At 49.2% G+C, this 21,251-nt stretch overlaps 1 protein-coding gene across 1 annotated transcript; it reads left to right on the top strand.

Moving 5' to 3' along the window:
- Positions 1-4,063: 4,063 nt before the first annotated feature.
- On the top strand, positions 4,064-20,971 carry ETS2 (ETS proto-oncogene 2, transcription factor). Its single transcript, XM_080918820.1, has 10 exons — positions 4,064-4,267; positions 7,831-7,902; positions 10,776-10,887; positions 12,510-12,629; positions 12,950-13,150; positions 14,344-14,427; positions 15,003-15,227; positions 16,086-16,349; positions 17,781-17,899; positions 18,799-20,971. The coding sequence occupies exons 2-10, from the start codon at positions 7,831-7,833 to the stop codon at positions 19,012-19,014; spliced, it is 1,413 nt and encodes a 470-aa protein (XP_080774946.1). The 5' UTR covers positions 4,064-4,267; the 3' UTR covers positions 19,015-20,971.
- The last annotated feature ends 280 nt before the right edge of the window (positions 20,972-21,251 follow it).

The following is a 21,251-nucleotide window of genomic DNA, read 5'->3' as shown; positions in this document are numbered from 1 at the left end:
CAATCACAACAAACAACTGAACTACCTCCTTCCACATCAGTTGAGCCACACATGGCTTTCAAACCTCTGAACTGAACGACCCTCCAGCCTTAATGATTTCCTTCCACACCTATCGAAGCCTGTTACATTATCATTTTGGTCTTTAATCCAGATCGCACCTTAATTCAGGTTTTATCTTGTCTCTAGAGGTATGTCAAAGACTGAGTTTTGTTGGAAGGTCTGGCAGGATCATGAACAACTCTTAGTTTATTTGTGGTTCAGTGATCCTGGTGGTTCAGAGCAGATGTAGGAGTCATGTTTGATTCAGAAGGGGGAAGAAAAACAATCCTACAAATCATATATCTGTACAGGTCTGACTCAACACAGACACATTTATTTAAAGGTTATCAATTTTACAAATACCGTGGATCCTTATTCTGAGTTCAGCTGTTCAGACATGCCTAAGGCACACCACCCTGCAGGTTAATACCACAGTGGATTTTTAAAACAGTTGATACACTTCAAGAATGGAGCCTTAACCTTATAAGGAGGCAGCTGCGTGGGCTGATGGTGGAGTGTACAGCATAGCTCTGAGGCCAGGGGTGTGGCCCAGTCCTGCAAGAAAACTGCCCAAGGTCCCTGAGCAGGGAACCACGCCTCCTTGAGCCTCAGTTTCCTTCTCTGTAAATATGAGCATTGACCTTATTTACTGGATCTGAAGAGTTTTCAAGCTTCGAAATTCAGTTATAACTCCAGGGGTCTCTAACTACCAAAGCCAAGAAAATCAAAGAAACCAAGACTTCTCTTGACAGCAATGGTTCTCTTGACCTTAGTGGTTCTGAGGGCTGGGCTTGTAGCCATTAAAAGAGAGCCTGGTAGGCAGAGACCAAACCTAAATAGGCAGGGAAATGGCTGATGACATTCCCTACTTTTATTTCATTGTTCGGCCACCCTTGTTCTGTGCTCAGGAAAAAAAGGACTGGGCTGGACCTCAGACCAGAGACCTAAAGACACTTGCCCCTGGGGAGCCACACCTGGATAGCCAGCAGGAGGCTGAGCTAGGGTGATCTCAGGGGATATGGACCAACAGCTGCCCTTAAGAGGTTAGGAGAGCAGGCTCCATGGAAGGAGTCTGTCTTTATGCCTCGGGCCCCTAGAGACACAGAGGCCTCAGGTCAGCAGAAAACATGCTAGAGGGACAGTGGGAAAAGGTTTTTTCCCAGCATTGTCCATATTGCATTAGGGAAGACCCAAGGCCTTGACAGGCATTGGGATCCTGTACAGACTCCCTGGGACCCATGTAGGCCGACTGACTGGCAAGAGAGGACGGGTTTGGAAAGGTGTGGGGTTAGAAAGTCTGCCTTTATCTGCACCTTGACCCCAACAGCAGTGGGGTTTGCGAATCAGTAGGCTGCTAACTACTCCTTGGCGCATTCCAGACTATACGCAAACTGGGGTAATTCTACCTCCCCACATATTCCAGGCCCTTATTTGCCTCTGCTTTTCCTACTCTCTGGGTTCAAAGGGCTCCACCCTGTGTGTGATCCTCTGGATCCAACCTCAAGGGGCAGGAACTTAAGTCCCTTTTGTCTTCTCCACCTCACACCGTGTTTGCTGAGTGAATATGGTACACCTCAGACTAAATGTTTAACTTGGAACTGGGACCCGGCCCCTCCCCCCAAGATGGAGCCATTGAGCCAGATTACTCGGTAAACACAAGCCAGCTCTTCAGGAGGCTGCTCTGCCATCTCTGAAAAGGATGACTTGGAGGTTAATCATTGTTTCATAATTATTCCGAGATCCTAAAGAACTCTGAATTTTCAACCTCCAGGTAATTCATATATGCTCCTTCATTAGTCTCCCTTCTGTTCAGAGGACGGTTCCTTACGTGTGTCCTCGACCTGCTGACTTCTCACCAATCTCCAGTGAGCCTCCAGTCTCCATTTCCTCCTAACACCATTGACTTTTGATCTCAGAGCAGAAGGAGTGCGCTTTTATTAGATACAATTTGCAAGACGGGCCCCAGCTTCCCTGTGAATCGAGCCATAATAGTCAATGAATAATAGTGTGCAGCCAAGGCTGGGCTTTAACTCTGCTCAGTAACTAGGAAACCACCCAAGAGGAGGAGGGAGGGGTGGAGGAAACAAACAAGAAAAGGTAAATGTGTATCTGTTATGTCCCTATGTATGCACCTGATCAAGGCTGGGGTGAGCCAACCACCAAGCAGAGGCGGGGCTAAGGGATGCTTGGACTCCAGACCCCTCCTGCAGAGGGCCTGGCAGAACACAAAGGTGCCTGCTGTCTCTGAGAGCCCTCTGGTCTGCCAAGTACGTACTTCTAGCTGCTGTAATAACATTTGGTTTCACATACTCAGACCTAGCAGGGTTGAGATCGCTTTCCTGAATACCTCCCTTCGTCTTCATGTATATGATAGGGTTTCTTCTTTTCCTCCAGAGATTTTCTTAAAATGCTCATGAAAGAGAGCTTTGGAAAACTGGTTGTTCAGGTATTTGAGCCCATCTCTACCAAGTTCTCAGCCCTGTTGGTAAATCCCATGATAAGTTTGCTTCATCATCTAATCATAGTTTAATGATACGGGTGCCAAGACTCTCGGGCAGTGACTTCTTATATAGCTTTCTGCTCAGTAGTACCAAGCGCTGCCCTCCAGCCGTCAGCCTGAGCGGCCCTTGAAGGTCTGTTTTCTTGGCTCAAGAAGGCCTTTGTGGACCAAAGAAGTCCTGTTTTGGGTACCTGAGCTTCAAGAGATCACTGTGTGTGTACCAAGCTTCTCAGACACGTGGTCAAAACAAGAGGATAGGTGCAGGGAGAGAGGGCCAGCAGACACACTCCTTCAGATAAGCCAGTACCTCTACTATTTTTTTTTTAAGTTAGCATATGCCGCTCCATGTCTCCATGGTAACGAAACAGGGAATTTGTCTTCTATTTATGGAGTTCCTCCTTGACCTGGGTTCTCTGGTTCAGACCTGAATACACACAGAGAAGCCATAAATTCCCTCTGAACCTAAGCTGTTTTAGCTTAGTGGATTGGGCCTTGACTCCTGCAAAAGGTGATACACTAGAGAGAGGTATCAAGCGCAATAGAATCTCGATTGGCAATAACTTCAGATGGGTAGTTGCCATGGAAACCAGGAACCCTGAGTACCACGGAAGCTGGGGCCTTCCACTCCCTTCCCAGCAAGCCTGACCTTGCAATGTGCCAATTGTCAGTCCTGCGGCCTTGCCTAAGCTTGCCATTTGCAATTTCATACACATCTCTGGTATCAACCTAAACAAGAGAAGGAACGCAATAATATTGAACCAAACCACATAGGTTTACAGCCATGGACTCGGCGCCTTCTGACCAAAAAGAAAACCACCCTTGGGCTGGTGTTTTGACGATGAGTTTGGGAGAGTCACACTGGACTTGGCACGTAGTTGGCCTGGTAGACCATGTTAAGTAGGACACCAGTATCTTGGATTTAGTAAGACTAATAGATGGCGCCTGAGTGCTTGGCCAAGTCAGCGCTAAGACTCGGCTCAGCCCTAGGGGGCGCCATTCACACCCAGGCTGTAGGAGGGGCTTCCCCAGAGTCAAGCTGCTGCGCCACGTTCTGCTCTTCCACTCGCGACTCCGCCACCCGCCCACTTTGCGCCTCCCTAACCCCACGTAAGAGTCTTTTCACGAAGGAAGGACCAGAAATCAGGACCCACACGTAGCTCAAAGCACAGGACCGGCTCTACTGCCGAAGCCTAACCACCCAACCCAAGTGCCCCCAACTCGGACTTGTAGACAGCAGTGCGGAGGGGAGACGCGGGCAGACACGGCCCTGTCCTTCTAGCTGAACCTCCGGGGCACAAGGCCCGAGCCGGGCCCCAGCAGCAGGGGACAGCAGCAGGGGACAGCGTGCTACAGGGGCGCAGGGAAGGGCCTAGGAGCAGCGTGGATCCGCGGCTGCCGGAGTGCGCTCTCCTCCCACGCCGGCCTCGCGCTCGCTCCTCCTCCGCGCTCTCTCCGTCACCCCTGCTGTCCCCTCCCCCGGTCCCCTCCGGCCCTCCCCCAGCTCCAGAAGAGCGCGCGACCAGGGGATCGGACTGGTTACTTCCTCCACCGCGGCGCTGAGCACGGAGTGGACACCGCCGAGGCCCGCCAATCCCCGCCACCGTCCCCGGCCCCGCGCGCTCGGATCGGATCGGCCCTACGCCCTCATCTCGCCAGGCCTTGTGTGCCGGGACCGCCGCGATCTCCTCTCCCCGCCGCCCTCCGGCTGGCCCTGTCCGCTGCGGCGCGGTAAGAGCGGCCCCCGTGCGCGAAGGTCCTCGGGAGGGACTCCGCCCGGGGTGGGGTGCAGTGCAGGCGGCCCCTGCTCGCCGGGCGATCGCGCGCCCCGGAACCTCTCCAGCGGGCTCCTAGGTACCCAGTGGCCTCGGCGGGGGACCCGGGCACCGGGCGGGGCGCGGACAGCCCGCTTTTGTTTTGGGGAAGCCAGTGGCTGCTCGGTGCGGTTCCTGCCGGGGCGCGCGACTGCGTTTCTCGCGGGGAGGGGGGTGTCTTGAGGCACCTGGAGAAGTGGCGGAAGTAGCCCCAGGTTTGGGGTGACTTGAGTGGGAGAGACGTTAGGCCTAGGAGGATGTGGGGGTGTCCGGCGCCTGGAACACCTGGGAAGTTGCGGCTCCCGGGAACGTGTCACCTGCTTGGCCAGGTCTGGGTTCCCCTGGGCCCAGGGAAGCTACTACAGGACATGGTCCGCGTGGCTGCTCTGCCATTATTTTTTCCTCAAAGCTTATGAATGGAGGGGTAACCCGAAGCGTTTGCGTATTTGACTATTTTTTTAATTATTATTTAATCTCATAAGACTTGTACTAGCCTGCACTCAATTTCAGGGGAGCCTAAAATAGTAGTTGACTCGCTACTAATTTAGAAAGTAAAGCGCTGAACAGTCCTGGTCGGAGACGGGAGTCATTTAATTCACCAGTTGAGAGAGAGGCTCCTGTGCAGTATCTGCCCACACCACCGCCAATCGGGAGATACATCTCAGTGTTAAGCTTTTATTAAAATCTGAGTAATCTCGCAGTACAGTTACTGTGAGCACTGTGCCATCCCACAGGGAAATAGTCAAACTCTCATATACAGAATTAGTCATTCATTTCTCTAAACTGATCGCTAAGTGAAAAGCAACCCAACCTTCAAAAGGTTTTGTTCTTACAGTTTTTTTTTAAACCTAGAATTTCCTAAATACAAACCTACGCTCTCTTATATAAGTGGCTACCTGTTCCAATAAGGATACAGTTAATCTATGAAATCCTCGTTTCAAAACTTAACTATTCTCGGTTATTACCTTTCTGCCATTTTCTCACATTTCTTGTTACTCTTTTTAGCCCCCCCCCCCCCCCCCCAGTACCAAAAGGTCTAAACTTGAAAATTGATTTATCTAGAGTCTTGACTTGTCCTGGAGGTTAGCAAGCACGTCCAATAGGATAAATGAACTTAAATTTGATTAGCCGTGTGTCTGCCTGAAGCCATTTAGTAGAGGGCTTTAATTCTACATGCTTTTTTTTTTTTTTTCCACAAAACTCATTAAAAGCCAGGCAACAAAGGAACCCTGTTCTGCAGCCGGTAATTACAGCTCTTTATGTGGGAGTGGGGGCCTCCCTTTTCTGCTCCTGTTTGTACACAAAAGGCAGAGGACCTCTTCCTTGATCTCCAAAGCTATTCTCTGCCTATCTCAGAAGTGAAAAATCACAATGAAGTCCCCAAGTGTCTGGGGTGACAGAAAGCGCTGTCTGACAGGCCCTGGAGGGACCATATGGGACACCTCAGACTCTGTCGCTGGTTTTCTGAGGGAGGCTTGTCAACAGGTTAGGGTTACTCCATCCAAGTAGGCGACGTGAAGTTCTCAGTTGGTGAGCATTTCACAGGGCTGAAGTGTGACAGAAAGGCCTGCTTTAATCATAATTGTATGCTCTCTGCTTCAGTGGGGTGGGGTGGGAAGAGCCCACTCAGGCATGGTTAGGATTTAAGGCCCTACTGATCTCAAGTGTAATCTCCATAGACACCTTCACAGGAGTGTGACCCAGGCCAGTGACTCAGTATCAATGGGCCTTGGTTGTCTCAGAATAAGGTGATTTTGGAACCCGGACTCAGGAGGATTGAGGATGTGGGACTTGGGTCTTTACACCAGGAGCTAAGCATTCTGTTGTGGTGGCCTTGTGAGGAGTATTGAACCCCCAGTGAGTATAGCTAGATCATAGACCAAGGGAGAGCCTGAACAAATGTGCCCGCTCTGGAGACTGCACAGACCCTGCTGTGACCTTACCAGGATGGTGGCTCCTTCGGTGCACTTCAGCTTTTCTGAAAAGCTTTTTTGCTTTAACCCAAATCTGCATATCTGGGTTCCCAGAAGCCTCCCCCAGGGCCTCGTTATCAAGGTGTGAGAGTGTGCATGTGTGCACTCGCACAAGTCTCTTGTGTCGGCATACGCATGTGAGTTATGTGTTGTGTAGGAAATTGTTAAGCCATCTGTCATTGGCCATAATGTTGGCTATTAAAAGAACACAAGAAAGAAGGATCAAAGCAAGTTAAATAATTCTCTGACACCATGCTATCTGCGCCTCTAGTGAGTTCTATCAATTGCATGCTAATTTTAGTGACAGTGTGTGGTTAGCAGGTGGGTGCACATGAGGGACGGTGGGAGGGGGAGGTTTGGGGTTTGCACATTCCACACCATGGAGCCATTGAAGGCTCTGGTCTGTAGCTCAGAGCCTGGAGGACAGGGAGCTGTCGTCAAGTGAGGGTGATCTCTGGTGTGTGGAAATGAGGTTCAGTAACTGGGTCTGTCTAACACTCTGGTGTTGTTGAAGGGCCTTCCTTTATTAAGTGTATCACTTATTTGCCCTCAGACCTACACATTATGGCCCCAGAAAAAAAAATTTCAGACCGCTGCATATTTTGCTTTTGTTTTTTTCTTCAACTTTCTCAGAACTGTCTTAAGAGGTCAAATGGATTTTACTGTATCCAGTCAACCTAATGTTTTCACAACATACAAGCACAAAGTCAAGATCCAAAGTACTGAGACGTTTTCCTTCTTCCCACTAGCCCTTGAGAGCTGATGCGTGTCCTCACTCAGAGCCTGACTTCTTTCACGGCGGCCATGTCCAGTGCAGTAGCTACAGGTGGCCAGCTGGTAGCTGCTTGGTCGGACAGCCCAGCTCTGGTATTTAAGCCCCGGTTATTAAAGCAAGGCCTCGCCTCTCGAAGAAACAAAAACCTGTGCTTTCCACAAAGGAACGATGCTCTCAGATCACATCCTCAGAGCCCAGGGTCTGGGATAGTGTGAGGAGTTAGGTGTTCAGGGCCATGTGTTTCTGCATAGGCCAGAGAAGAATGCGTTTGTGTGTGTGCCGTTCTGACACCCATGGGAGCTTCCAAGGCAGGGACCCCTTTGTATCGTCTATTAGGGGCCCAGGTTGCATTGATTGCTCTGTGTAGACAGGAGATGGTGGCTTACAGCCCTGCTTGGCGCCACCTGAGCGCTCACCTCAGATGACCGTGGAGGCACTGCTGAAACTCGCAGCACAACCTCCTCACTCAGTAGGCCAGGGTTCAGGGAAGCCCATGGAGTCTCACATCTAAGTGGAACTCTCTGGGAACCCTCCCCAGGTCTCGTTCTCCTTGAGAGCTACTTGGCCTGGGTCCCTTTAAAATAAAAATTCCCATATCCAAATGTGCGGACTTCAGCCACCTGTAATGTCTGTCTGGCTAAAGACTGAAGCCACCGCCAATGGTCCAGGTTCTCTTTAAAACGTACTTCAATGGTAACCTCTTTGACACTGTCTCTTTCCCTTTTTTTCAAGATGAATGACTTTGGGATCAAGAACATGGACCAAGTGGCCCCTGTTGCCAACAGTTTTCGAGGGACACTCAAGGTATGAGTTTCTTAATTAAGTTTTCTTGTCAGTTTCAGAAATTTCATTAATAAAGAGAGAAGACCCCATGGCCCCAGGTTTTAGATCTCTTAGCTGTGTGGCTCTGATGAAATTGTTCCCTCTCTTTGAGCCTCAGTTTTCTGTGCTGTCAAATGGGTGTCTTGATGCTATTTGCACCTGATCCCCAAGATCTGAAAGTAGTTCATTTGCAGGTGAGTTCATCCCGAGGCCCTTTTCAAACGGGGAGAACAAGTCCCATGATGCTTAAAGAAAACAGATGGGAAAAAAGCAACCGTGTCCCCTGCCTGTCACCCACTCAGGATTCTCCACGGCTGATCAAGAAGGCTGTTTGTTTCTGAGCTTCTTTGCCCTTGTTTATTTGTGTCTGTGCACATGTACCATGATGCACAGAGAGAGGCGGGGCCAGTTCTCCTTCACCGTCACTGTGGAGGTCTTGGGTTTTGAACTTGGGTCACCAGGCTTGGTACCGAGTGTCTTCACTGGTCAGACTCGTTCCCAGAAGGCTGTTTGACTTCAGAGAAGAATAGGCAGCCTGTGCTACTCCACAAGGAAGGGCTGCACCCCCAGGTTAGAGGGAGGCTGCTCTGGCTGCTGTAACAGTCCCAGCCAGTCTATGCAAACCCCAAACAGACTAAACAGCTGGCTTCCTGTGGAAATACTTTCATGTTGTGTCTGTAACCTGTTGTCAACTACTTTTGGAATGCTCCTGTAGCATAAACTAGTCATTCCTTGTGTTTGTTTGTGTGTGTGTGTGTGCGTGCGCTGAGTGTGTGTGTATATGATGTGTGTGGTATATGGTGAATGTGTAGTGCATGTGTGATGTGTGTAGTGAATGTGTGTGAGTGTGTTTTATATATATATGATGTGTATGGTGTGACTCTGTGTGTGTGTGTATGTGTGTGGTGAATGTGTTTGTGTGTGTGTGTGGTGAATGTGTGTGAGTGTGTGTGTGTGTGTGAGTGTGGTGAATGTGTGTGAGTGTGTGTGTGTGTGTGTGTGTGTGTGTGTGAGTGTGTGTGGTGTATGTATGTAATACAAAGGGCCAGTCGTAAGCGTCTTTATCGTGTCCCATTTTACTTCTGAGACAGCATCTCTCACTGAACCTGTCACTCACCAGCTAGTCTTATCTAGGAATCCTGTCTCTGCTTTCCTGGTGCTAGGGCAGCTAAACTACAGCACAGTCTCTAGTGTTGGCTCTTGCCTCCCACCTTCTCTGTAACACCGTCTCTTGTCCTCTGCTATCTGGCCCCAACTTTCTGGGGCTTCTCCTGTCTGCCTCCCTTCCCAGCACACTGGTGTTACAGGCACAGGTCCCTGTGCAGCCTTACGTGGTTCAAGGGATCCTCACGCAAGTGTTCATGCTTGCCTAGCCAGTGCTGTTCCTACTCCGCCATCTCCCCGGTTTTTATGTGTCCGGGGTAAACGACAGAGGCAGAACCCCACCCCGTTTTTCTGTTTGATCCAGTAGCTCGCCTTAAGCAGGCAGAAATGGTAAATGGTGTCAGGAATTAGCATGATGGAGCAGAGCAGAAGCTGCTCACACCCCTAAGGAGGGAAAAGCCCTCTGTAAACTGAAAGAACGTGCTGACGTCTAGATTCGGAGAAGACGTTCGTTGCCAGAGTCTGTGTGGAAATGTGTAGCAAGGGTTTGCGATGTTCCTTAACTTCCTGGTTTTAAAAAAAGAACTTCCAGAAAGACACTTTCTAGAGGCCTGGGCGATGCTTGGGGGAGGGTTTCGGTTTTGTTTGTTTGTTTGTTTGTTGTTGATGTCTATTTAATATTTCACCCAAATCATCCCTGCATCAAATCCTAGGCACATCCAGTTGAGGCCTTCACGTTCCTCAGCAGGCCTGTTCTCCCAGGGAGTTGGCAGTCCCGGGGGCACTGAGGGTTTAGGCCTGGGGTTGGCAGCCTGTCTTCTTGTGCAACAGGTCCGTCCCTCATTCTTCTTCAGTCCTGAAACGACACGGTGCAGGGCTGATTTTATTTGTAAATGTGTTACATGTTTTATTCATGACTCAACATGCAGGTCACTGTGTTACACATGATGTAGGATTTCCAGATTATGTTGGGAAATAGAACTTTTTTCCACATTTCCTAAACAAATCTGGCTGGGGTGGACCGGCCTTACGGGCCACTTATTCACGCTCCTCCGGTTCAGGGCTGCTTCATAAATATCGTGTCTGTGAGACCATGCCGTTATCTGTCCACACTTTCCAGGGCTTCACATGCGTATCCAATTTTTCCCAAAAGATGCCTCTGAAAGTCTCCCTGTGGTTGAAGTTTCTTTTCTACAATTTTTTTTTATTTACGTGAAAAATATTAAGGTTGTTTTTCACAGATTACTATTGTCCAAACCACTGTGTGATGAGGAGGAATGCCCTTGCTTCACGAAAAGTGGTAGATACTTCAAAGGAGCCGTCCAAAGATAAAAAATAGCTCATTATTGTCCCAATGTCCCGTTTCTTCCCAGCCTTTCCGTTTTATCTGAGTTGCATGACTCCGAAGCCCTCTGTCAGCTCAGGTTTGTCTTTTCCTACACACCCAATCTGACGAAAGAGGTCTTGGTCTTCCCTGAGGACCTCTCAGTGTGGTCCTAAGATTCTGCTGTTTTTAGATGTATTTAATTTCTTAAGTTCATTGCTGATAAAATAATCTTCCAGGCCATCTGGCCCTACAAGGTTAATTAGAGAGTGTGGCGTGAGATAAAATTGTTTGGATTACTTTGAGGTCATTGGCACATGCTACCTTAGAATGGCTGGTGTCATCAGGACCCATGGCGGGGTTACTGCAAACCATGAAGAAAGCACATGAAGTGAGTTCACGCGGTATTTCTTTTTCTGTTGTGCAGCGCCAGCCAGCCTTTGACACCTTTGATGGCTCTCTGTTTGCTGTGCTCCCTTCTCTCAGTGAAGAGCAGACACTCCAGGAAGTGCCCACGGGCTTGGATTCGGTCTCCCATGGTAATTCGTTCTTCACCCTGACAGATGGTTGCATGGCTTCCCTTGGTGACTGGGTTAATAAAGGCTCCATCAGTTAATAGAGATAGACCGAGCCAAGAATGGACCAATAGACCAATACTCCAGCCAAGAATATTGGTACCTGGAGAATTGAGTATGAGAGAAGCCGGGGCCTGGGGGAAGGCGCTTTTCCTCTGGTGTGAGTGCACTGGCCACTCTGGTGTGAGTGAACTGGCCACTCTGGTGTGAGTGCACTGGCCACTCTGCTGTCTTCATGGGAAAATTCCCACCTGTGAGCCCAGACTTGTCACTCAGGGCTCCAAACTCTTGAGAGTTGTACTTTGGTGTTTTCAAACACTTCCTCATCTCCCTGGTGCCTTTTTCAAATTGAAGGTAGTGGGCATTGATAGGTGTTCCAGCTTACACGCACATGCACACACACTCACACCCAGACACACTTTTCCCTGAGTCTGGGGACCACAAATTCCTCTTGCTCCTTTTAACCCTTCATTCTACTGTCTTTTACTCCCGTCAAAGGCCCATATGTCTTGACAGTTAGTTCATAGAGTCATTGGCTGAACATATTCCAGATCGACTTGTCATATGAACTGGGCGCTCAAACACACAGCCCAGAAAGATCGATCAAAGGCCCCGTGCTTTCATAAGTGCGGTGTGTCCATCCTCTATTGTTCCTGAAATTTCTGAGAGCATCAGAAAACAGTCCTTTCCAAAAAAGTTGTGGGTGTGCCCATTTTACTGTGCAGACATGGCTCCCATCAAACACGGCCATGGAAGATGGACAGGGATGATCCAGCTTTTTGACTTTACAGCCTGACACTGTCATCTACAGAGGCCATGCTCAATAACCATGCAGTCAAGTTAGAGCACGTGAGACCTGGAGCTCTGAATATGGCTGACATTATGTTGGGCTATGTTCATGGCATTCCTTGGCTGTGCACAGGATGCAGGCTGCAAGGTTGGAGGCTTCCAAGGCATTTTGAACAAAAACTATAAAATTTTTTAAAAATTTAAAGACATTTTAGGTAGGAATGGTGTCTGTGCATCTCTGTTTTATGAAGCTCTGTAAAATATTTAATTTTTTAAAACAAGTTTAACATACACACACACACACACACACACACACACACACAAGGACTTTGCCAGGTTGACTTGGAACTCATTGTGTAGCCCAGGTTACCTCATTATTCTATCTCTGTCTCCCAGGGATGGAATTACAGCTAGGTACCACCAAACTCACTTTTATGCTGGATTTTACTTTCTGTAATTGGAGTAGTTCTAAGAATTCTAAGAAGCTCCGTTGGTTTCGGTTCCTGATGTCTTGGCTTACTTTTTTAAAAGAAAAAAGAAATAGCGTTCCAAATCATATCTCAGTGATTACCGTAATAGAGTATGCTTTTTAAAAGTCGTTCCTTGTTTGCTTTTGGAGTTTCTTTTTTGGTAATACTGGGTGGAGAACCTCCCGCAGGCTTGGTGACTGCACAAACACTGAGTGGTACCCCAGCTCCGCAGCTGGATTCTCTTAAGGAACCATGTCAAGATTTTTGATCAGGGTTCTCTGCATACTGGGGCACCTGGGTCCTGACGTCCCTGTGGTCTCTCTCTAGACTCGGCCAGCTGTGAGCTGCCTTTGCTCACCCCCTGCAGCAAGGCTGTGATGAGCCAAGCCTTAAAAGCCACCTTCAGCGGCTTCCACAAGGAGCAGCGGCGTCTTGGCATACCCAAAAGTAAGTGCAGAGCTTTAAGGCTGCTGAGTCCCCGTGAACCCCCAGAGGACATGTGTGTGGGACTGGTTTGGCTGGGCCTTGTCTTTAAAATGTTCCTGGCATCTTGAGAAGCCGAAGAAACATGGCGGCCATGAGCCTGTGTCCTGCTGCACAGCTAGCTTTGCACTCCTTAAACACCAAGTGCCATTGGGGTCCTAGAAGCTGCCTGAGTCACAGCAGGGTCCTGTCCTGATTTGGAGCTGTTTGGGCTTGGTGAATTGCTGAGGGCCACACGCCCTCCTGGGCTTCCGGATCTTCAGTGGTGGTGTCCTCTCTCCCAGATCCCTGGCTCTGGAGCGAGCAGCAGGTGTGCCAGTGGCTGCTCTGGGCCACCAACGAGTTCAGCCTGGTGAACGTGAACCTGCAGCGGTTTGGTATGAACGGCCAGATGCTGTGTAACCTCGGCAAGGAGCGCTTTCTGGAGCTGGCGCCCGACTTTGTGGGTGACATCCTCTGGGAACATCTGGAGCAGATGATCAAAGGTAAGGTGCAAGACTTGGGAGGCGGTACCCAGGGAGCGGGAAGGCGTGCCCTTTCACCTCAGGCTGCCCAGTGGTTAGCCCATTGCCTCAGAACACCCCCAAGCAGGTCGGACGGGGAGGTGAAGACTGATGACGGGCTTCATTCCACGAAGGGAAGTGTGTGCAATGTTCGTGGAGTGCCAGGTGTAGCCACAAGGCAATCGCCTGAGTCACCAAATTGTTGGCTGTTGCCAGGATATACTGGTTGTACCAGCCCAGAGCACCTTGGATATGTAGGCCAGCCAGGGTGCCATGTGGGTGAACTCACCAGAAGGACTAAGAGACAGCTGCCCGAATGTAAGGCAGCACACAGATCATTGTAGATTTGTTAGGAAGTGACTCCGGCCCGCTGGGCATTTTGGAGGACCGGCTGTATCTGACACGGAAATGTTAAAATCAGACACTGGATTTCAGAAATCTCACCAAGGCTTGAGACGATCTTGTCACCCACCTTAAAGATCAGTGAGACCTGGATTTAAGTGAGGGACAGTGGCAGACTAACTGAAGTTAAAAAAAAAGAAAAAAAAACAAAAAACAAAAAATGTATAGCACCACTGTTAACTTTCAACACATAAGCTCAGAATTTCACGTGGAGTTCTGTTGCCAGGCTGGTTAAGCTATGCTCCCGGAGCTTGGAATGGTCTTACCTGATGCGTTCTGGGCAGCCCTTTATGTGGCAAGTCCGGCCTCCTGGGCTTTTGTTCAGATGTGTTTGTGTTGCTTGGCTTCCAGGGATGACGTGTGTGATCGTGTTCCTAGTAAAGTTACTTACACAGAACACACGCTTTCCGTGTGGACCCCAGGACACCCCAGGCCGACCCGTAGAGGGTGGGAGGCCTCACAGAGGGCAAGACCCATGTTTACAGCTTTCACGCACTGTTTGCTCAGCCCCAGAACAGACAGTTCTTCACAAACACAGGTGTGAAGCGAACACACAAACCAGGCTGTTCTAGACAGTGATATTGCTGGTTTTGGAACACTTACCCCAGATTATCAGCAAAATATCCTGTAATTTTAAACAGAGGGGGCTTGAAATGAATCGGAATGTAAAGGGCGGGCCATGAGGCAAGTCATCCCGGTGTCCACGTGACAGGAAGTCAAGGTATGGCTCTCCTTGTAGAGTTTTCAAACTATCTTCTGTGTCTCTTTTTCAGAGAACCAAGAAAAGGCAGAAGACCAATATGAGGAAAACTCACACCTCAATGCGGTTCCTCACTGGATCAACAGCAATACATTAGGTCAGTCAGGTGACTGTTCCTTAAGGTCTCTGGGTTTGGTCTGCCCAGCTCCTCAGAGAGCCTTGACCTACACTCTTCCTGTGGTAGCTACTCGCAGCACTGATCCACTGAGCAAGTCCAAGTGAAATGTCCAGTGAGAATGAGACTGACTAACTCAGAGGTCTTAGGGTGAAGCCAAGAATATACACTACTTCTTGATGGGTTAGGATACTCTTTATATATGGAGGTGACCATTGCTATGCAGGGTCAGTTGAAATGGAAAATCGGCTTCACCTGTTCCTTGACTTTTGTATGTGGCCCCTGCAAAGCTTAGCATTGCTTACGAGGCTCCTGTAATCTCTAGGAGGCGACTCTGCTCTAGTCCGTTTTAACCATAAAGAGGAAGAAGTGGTCAGTAGATGCTAATGTGGTATATGGCAGAGGAGGTGGCCAGAACAAACGTGTGGAAAACTCACTGTGTCCTGGGCTCTTGGCTCCCGGATACTGTCACAGAATGGGGTCCTCTGTGTGTGGGTCTAGCTATTGGAGTGCTGGCTGACTCTGCGGTCTCACGTCTGATTCATCCTTGTGTTCAGGCTTCGGCATGGAGCAGGCTCCGTATGGAATGCAGGCACCGAGCTACCCCAAAGACAGCCTCCTGGACAGCATGTGCCCGCCGTCGGCCACACCTGCAGTGCTCGGCTCTGAGCAGGAGCTCCAGATGTTGCCCAAGTCTCGGCTCAACACTGTCAGTGTCAATTACTGTCCCATCAGCCAGGACTTCCCCGGCAGCAACCTGAATTTGCTCAACAGCAGTTCTGGTAAGAGAACGTTCTAGAATAAGGTTATTGGTTTATCCTGGAAGCCAGTCAGGATGAGAGATGCTTAGCAAGCACATCCTGTCTTCGGCCAATGGAGAAGGAGGTTAAAGGACTGGGCCACCTTCCAAGTGACTTTCCAAAGAGCAGACTCACAACCTGTTTGAAACCCTGGTCCTGGTTCTGTTGGCATCTAGTGAGCAACGCTAGAGAACTTTAAGCTAACTTCCTCATGGTGGAGGACTCTGCTGAGACACTGGGAACATGCTAGGTTCCTTTTTAAGATGTGTGGACATACATGGTCCACACGTCTGAGATTGTACGTCCAGTTGAGTTAACGGGGCTGTGTGCTCCTGTGTTAACCACCATCCACACGGAGACAATTTCTAGCTATCTGTAAGGTTTCTTCCTATTCCTTCCCAGCCCTCTTTACAAAAGCGACCCATTTTCCTTTGTGTCACCCCAGACTGGCTTTTGCCATCCTGAGATGTCACACATGGCTTTGGCTGAATGTCTTCTTCTCGGTTTGTCTTCGGAGTCTGAGTTTTATCCATATTGCATCCTTTGCTCTTTCTCGTGGTCACAGTGATTTACCACATGAGGCTACATTTTATCCTCTCTTCTGTTGGAGGAAGGATGTTATTTGCATATAAAGTTATCCAAGAAACTAGCGCCTGAGTTTAAGAGTGCTCAGAGGAGGTCTGAATGATGCTGTGCCAGCCGTGTGTATAGCCTTGGGGGTGGTTGGCAGGGATGCAGGAGTCGGGATCCGATGCTCTTGGATGGATGACCCAGGGGTTCTTTCTCTTCTCACGCCCTGGAGGGGTCTCAGCATTGTTTGGTTGTTTTTATTTTAACCAGGAAAACCCAAGGACCATGACTCAACAGAAAATGGTGGGGACAGCTTCGAGAGCTCCGACTCACTGCTGCGGTCCTGGAACAGCCAATCGTCCCTACTGGATGTGCAGCGGGTACCTTCCTTTGAGAGCTTCGAGGAGGACTGTAGCCAGTCTCTGTGCCTCAGTAAGCCAACCATGTCCTTTAAGGACTACATCCAAGAGAGGAGCGACCCAGTTGAACAAGGCAAACCAGTTATTCCTGCCGCAGTACTGGCCGGCTTCACTGGTGAGTGAGCACTCAGGGCCCCCCGGGCTCCTGTGTGACCAAAGACCGACACACACTCTCTGGGGCTCACTGCACATAAGTCCTATAGGGTCAGGCTTGCAGAAGTTTTCATGTTAGCATCTGGGGGTTGGGGGAAGATCCCAGGCCACACCATCTACCTGGGACTGGAGGTGGAGAGGTAGGCAGGCAGGTGGTCGGACAGACTCTGGTCTTGGCTCTGACTCACACTCTGGATCTCCAGGAATGCAAACTGCCCTGGCCTGGCTCAAGGGATGGTGGCAGTGTTTACCCCTTTTGGCCTCCAATACCATCCTAGAGAGGATGAGAGAGCTCTTCTAAGCAGAGAACAAATCTCAAAGCTGTTTTTAGAACCAGACCATTTCAAAACCAGGGCAAAAAAATATCAAGAATGTTCATTTTCTTTCCTTTAGATACCTTTAAATAGATCCTTTTTTCATATGCTGGCCACAAGAAGCCACTGTGGGTTTTTAAAAACCCACTTTTCAAGATACGAGATTAAAATGAGGATGTAGGGATTTTCTTTTCACCATCAAAAACAAACGGCTACATATATGTATAAAATCTATAAAGGGGTTTGAACCTATGGCTGTTCTGATTCCTAAGAATCCAAGAACTGCTAAGAAAACCCCACAGCATTAGGAGTGTCTGCCAGGAAGGTAATAGCACTGTTTGTTGGCTAACCCTGTAGTGTTACCATGAGTAGTAGGTCCATCTGTGGTCTGGGGTGTTAGTGTGGATAGTGTGGAAACCCACTGGTGAATCTGTTCAGAGGTGACGAGTCCTCATGGCCAAAGAAGTGAGTCAGCTCAGTCTGGTTTGATCTGAGGCCTTGGTATACTTCCCCACAGCCTTTTATCTCTGAGGGGAAGGTGGCAGCTTAGGATCAGATCTCTCTGCTTTCCTTCCCTAAACTGTGATAGGGACTAAGACAAGTCGCTGTATATCCTCAGGAGAGACAGGGTTACATACAGTAAGCCTCTTTCTCAGAGTGGTGGTTCTGAGTGCCAGTGGAGTCTCACGGTACAGTTTGCTTATGGTCATGAGTGATGGAAATGGCCCTTGAGTCCCCACTCCAACCCCACTGGGTATTTCTCAGAAATAAACTTTCAGGGCTCTTGTACAGGAAAGCATAAAACAGTTGCTGGTCCTGTATCCTCTTCCCAGAAGGACAAACATAGCAGCCAAGGTAGAGCCTTGGCTAAGCCATCCTCTTGGAAAAATGGGTAGAGGGGAGAGAACTGTGGCTCCTGCCCACTACAGTGTTTATGGGGTGCTCCCTGAAGCCCCACCTACTCATCAGAACAATGTTCACCCAATAAGGGACATGTTCTCAAGGCAAACTGGTCACTGAGAGGGTCAGATCCCTGATGATCTCAGACTCCCCGTGTAACCGGCCTCCCTTTACCCCAGGAAGCGGACCAATCCAGCTGTGGCAGTTTCTTCTGGAGCTACTCTCTGACAAGTCCTGTCAATCTTTCATCAGCTGGACAGGGGACGGATGGGAGTTCAAGCTCGCTGACCCCGATGAGGTATGGCCGCTGGTGTTCTCAGTCCCAACCCGTCACATGGGGTTCTAAAGCCAACCCTGAGTACAAGGGAAGCTAACAGAGCCAACAAGAGCCCTCCTCCACCAGTAACCCTGGCTCCTAGGCCAAAATGCAGTGCTGTGGATGGATGACCTTGCTGTTCACGGGCAGTGTTCTTTCTCCCTCTGTGGACACTGTCTGTCAGAGGGTCTCTGACCCTCAGCAAGATCTAGAGGGAACCTCCCTCTGTTCCTAGTTAGGCAAAGTACATAGCAGCCCAGTAGCCTCCAGAGCTGGCACTGAGGCTCCCCGCTGGAGAAGGCTTTGGTAGGCATGGTGCCAGCGATCAGAGTAATCTGTCACCATCTCTGTCTGGAGGAATGAGGATGGCTCGTGGGCCAGAACGGTCTCTGTAACTGTCACATGGCAGAGTGGCTGCTTAGCTTACCCGCAGCCATGGGTTCCATCCCCAGTGCCACATAAACCTGCTGTGATGACACATGCCTACCTGTCATCACAGCAGGGTGGGGGCAGGGGTGGGCAGAAGCTGGAGGTTATCCTCATCGGATACACAGTGAGTTCCTGGCCAGCCTGGGATACAAAAGACTCTGTCTTTTTAAAAGAGAGAAAGGATAAAAACTTGGCCTAAGAACTATGGGTGCACTCCTGTTTCCAAATGGCTGGTACAAGAGGCTGTGCTGATTTGAATCTAGGGACAGAGACAGGGACATCACTGGCCCTTGTACAGGGAAACATCTGCATGCTTTTATAGAGATGCAGACTGAACATCTGTCCGTCCCAGTGACTGTCAGGTTCTTCGGGGTGAGCACCTGGGGTCGGGGAGCCAGTTGCTACCCAAGAGAGGACATAGGTAACTCTGGCCTTTCTGTGTCTCCCCAAAGGTGGCCCGCCGGTGGGGAAAGAGGAAAAATAAACCAAAGATGAACTATGAGAAGCTGAGCCGGGGCTTACGCTACTACTATGACAAAAACATCATTCACAAGACGTCGGGCAAGCGCTATGTGTACCGTTTCGTGTGCGACCTGCAGAACTTGCTGGGCTTCACTCCGGAGGAACTACACGCCATCCTGGGCGTTCAGCCTGATACGGAAGACTGAGGTCCTTGGGACCACCCTGAGCCAGCCCCGGGACTGGGGACTGAGTAGAAGCCTGTCCTGACCCACTTGCTCCAAAGACCCATGGGAGGGCAGGATGGAACCCCTCTGGGGAGAGCCGCCAAGCAGCAGTGGCCTTTCCTCCCACGCCTCTTCCACAAGCCAACTAACTCCCCATGGTGGAAACTGATGTGGCCTCTCTGTCCTGTGTGAGACCCTGAAGGGAGGAGTCTCTGGGAAGCCACCGTGGCACCGAGCAGGCCGTGTGCGGATCACAATCGTCATGGCTATCTGAGATGCTCCAGGGAACCAGCATGTGGTGGATGCACAAATGCTGAAAACAATGTTTTTCCCTTGGCCTTTTGCCACCAGGAGTATCAAACGCAAAAGCCACCTCCGCTTGAGAGGGCCGGGCAGGTGGAGGGTGTGATTGTTCCATTTCAGAAGTCAGTTTGTCTGTACATATAATTGTATCTTATAATTGTCTGAATCCTCCAACAGTTCTATTTAACAGAAATTGTATATTGTATTTAAAGTAATTATAACTTGTTTGAATCAAGAATGCAGATATCTTCCCCCACCCCCCCAACCCAGTACATAGGAACAGCATTTTACACCGATTTAATCTCTTAGGGGCCAACTGAGAGAATTCGTAATACTATGTTTTATTTACCAGCAGGAACGGGATCTGAAGGATGATCCTGGTTTTACTTCTGTTCTGTTGTTACTGTTGTTTTAGTTCTGGCTTGCTCATTATCTGGCCAGAACTTTGTATATTTTTTTATGAGAAACTTAATGTTATTATTTGAGGGCCCATACGGCCTCTCCACTCTCTCATGGACTGTAGGAGCTGTAAAGCAGTATTTTTCTTGACAAATGGCACATGTTTTCCACTTCCCTGCATGCCTTAAGCCAGTTTATACACAAATGTACTTTATTTTTTTGGCGTAACAGTGTTTTCCAGGCAACTCCCCTCCCCCCTAGCCAGCCATTCCCTCCCCTAGCCCCAAGGTATTCTGTGTGACTACAATAAGAAGACTATTTTTGGAAATATATGCCTCCTTTTCAGATATCAGATGGGATTTATGTAGCAGCTATTTCTACTGCAAAAGTAACTCACTGGAAAAAAAATTGCAATTTGTACGAAAGCTTTATTTTTATCTTAGTCATGTAAGGGGAGATGTGTCCGGCGGGTGAGGCTAAGGGCAATCTGGAGGGAACTTCCATCGGCCTTGACCTTAAAGGAAGCACGGTGCTTCCTGTCTCTCTGACCTGCTCTGTGTCTTACCATCTGGGCTGCATGCTCTTCTTTCTGCTCCGTGTGCTCAGAGAGTTTGCTCCTCTTTTTTTTTTTTTTGGCCATGGATATCCAGAAGCACAGATAGGCCAGCACGCTGGGACTTGTATTGGAGCAGTTTGTGTGAGGTTCTTATCTGGTGAAGAACTTACTCCACCATGAGACCTCCACGCTTTTATCAGGTCATATGGCATCTACAGTGGACGGGACGGGCTTTGCCATTTACCAGCATGGCGGCCTCAGACTAGCAAGTGTCATTGATAAAGAGTCATTATACCCTGAGACCACACAGGGGATGTAGGACCAGCTGGGACCTGCAGTGCCAGTGCTGGGAGGTCTTGGCCTGCGTGCCCAGAGAGAAATGCTTTGCGGTTAAGCACGGGGACCTGTTTGCCGCCGGGACATCTGTGTGTAATATAAACAGACATGGGACTGGGAACATACTCTCCTCAAAAGCTTAATCCTCAGTCAGTTTATATGCAGTTGAGCCACATAAAATTGCTGAGTTTAGCCCGAGTTTTGTCAACCAAGATGACAGTTTTACATGGTTGAATCTAACAGTCATGGAAGCCCTCAGAAGTCTTCGGCGTGGTCTTAAGTATGAAGGTTTTGTAATCTGGCCTCCTCTTTCTCAAATAATAAAGTATTTGGTTTATGACAATGCCTCATTGTAATGTTGGCTCCTTGAAATGCTCCTCCCTCTAGTCCCCACACAAATGAGGTAGAAAAGGATTTGAACTCATTCCGCACCCTCATTTGCATGACATTAAAATCCAGTCTACAGCTTATTAATCTAGAAACAAGATGGAATCCACTGAGCCCTTCCTTGAAGAATTGGGGGGGGGGGGGACTGTTTATAATAAAAAATCTACCTGGACAAAGATTGGAATAGAAGTTTGGAGAAAGCAGAACTTTTAGGAAGCTTGTGTGAAATGCTAGAGTC

The sequence above is a fragment of the Micromys minutus genome (assembly GCF_963924665.1).
Source record: "Micromys minutus genome assembly, chromosome: 7".
Lineage (NCBI taxonomy): Eukaryota > Metazoa > Chordata > Mammalia > Rodentia > Muridae > Micromys > Micromys minutus.
The sequence above is the reverse complement of the archived record's forward strand: the minus strand, read 5'-3'. Positions and strand labels throughout refer to the sequence as shown.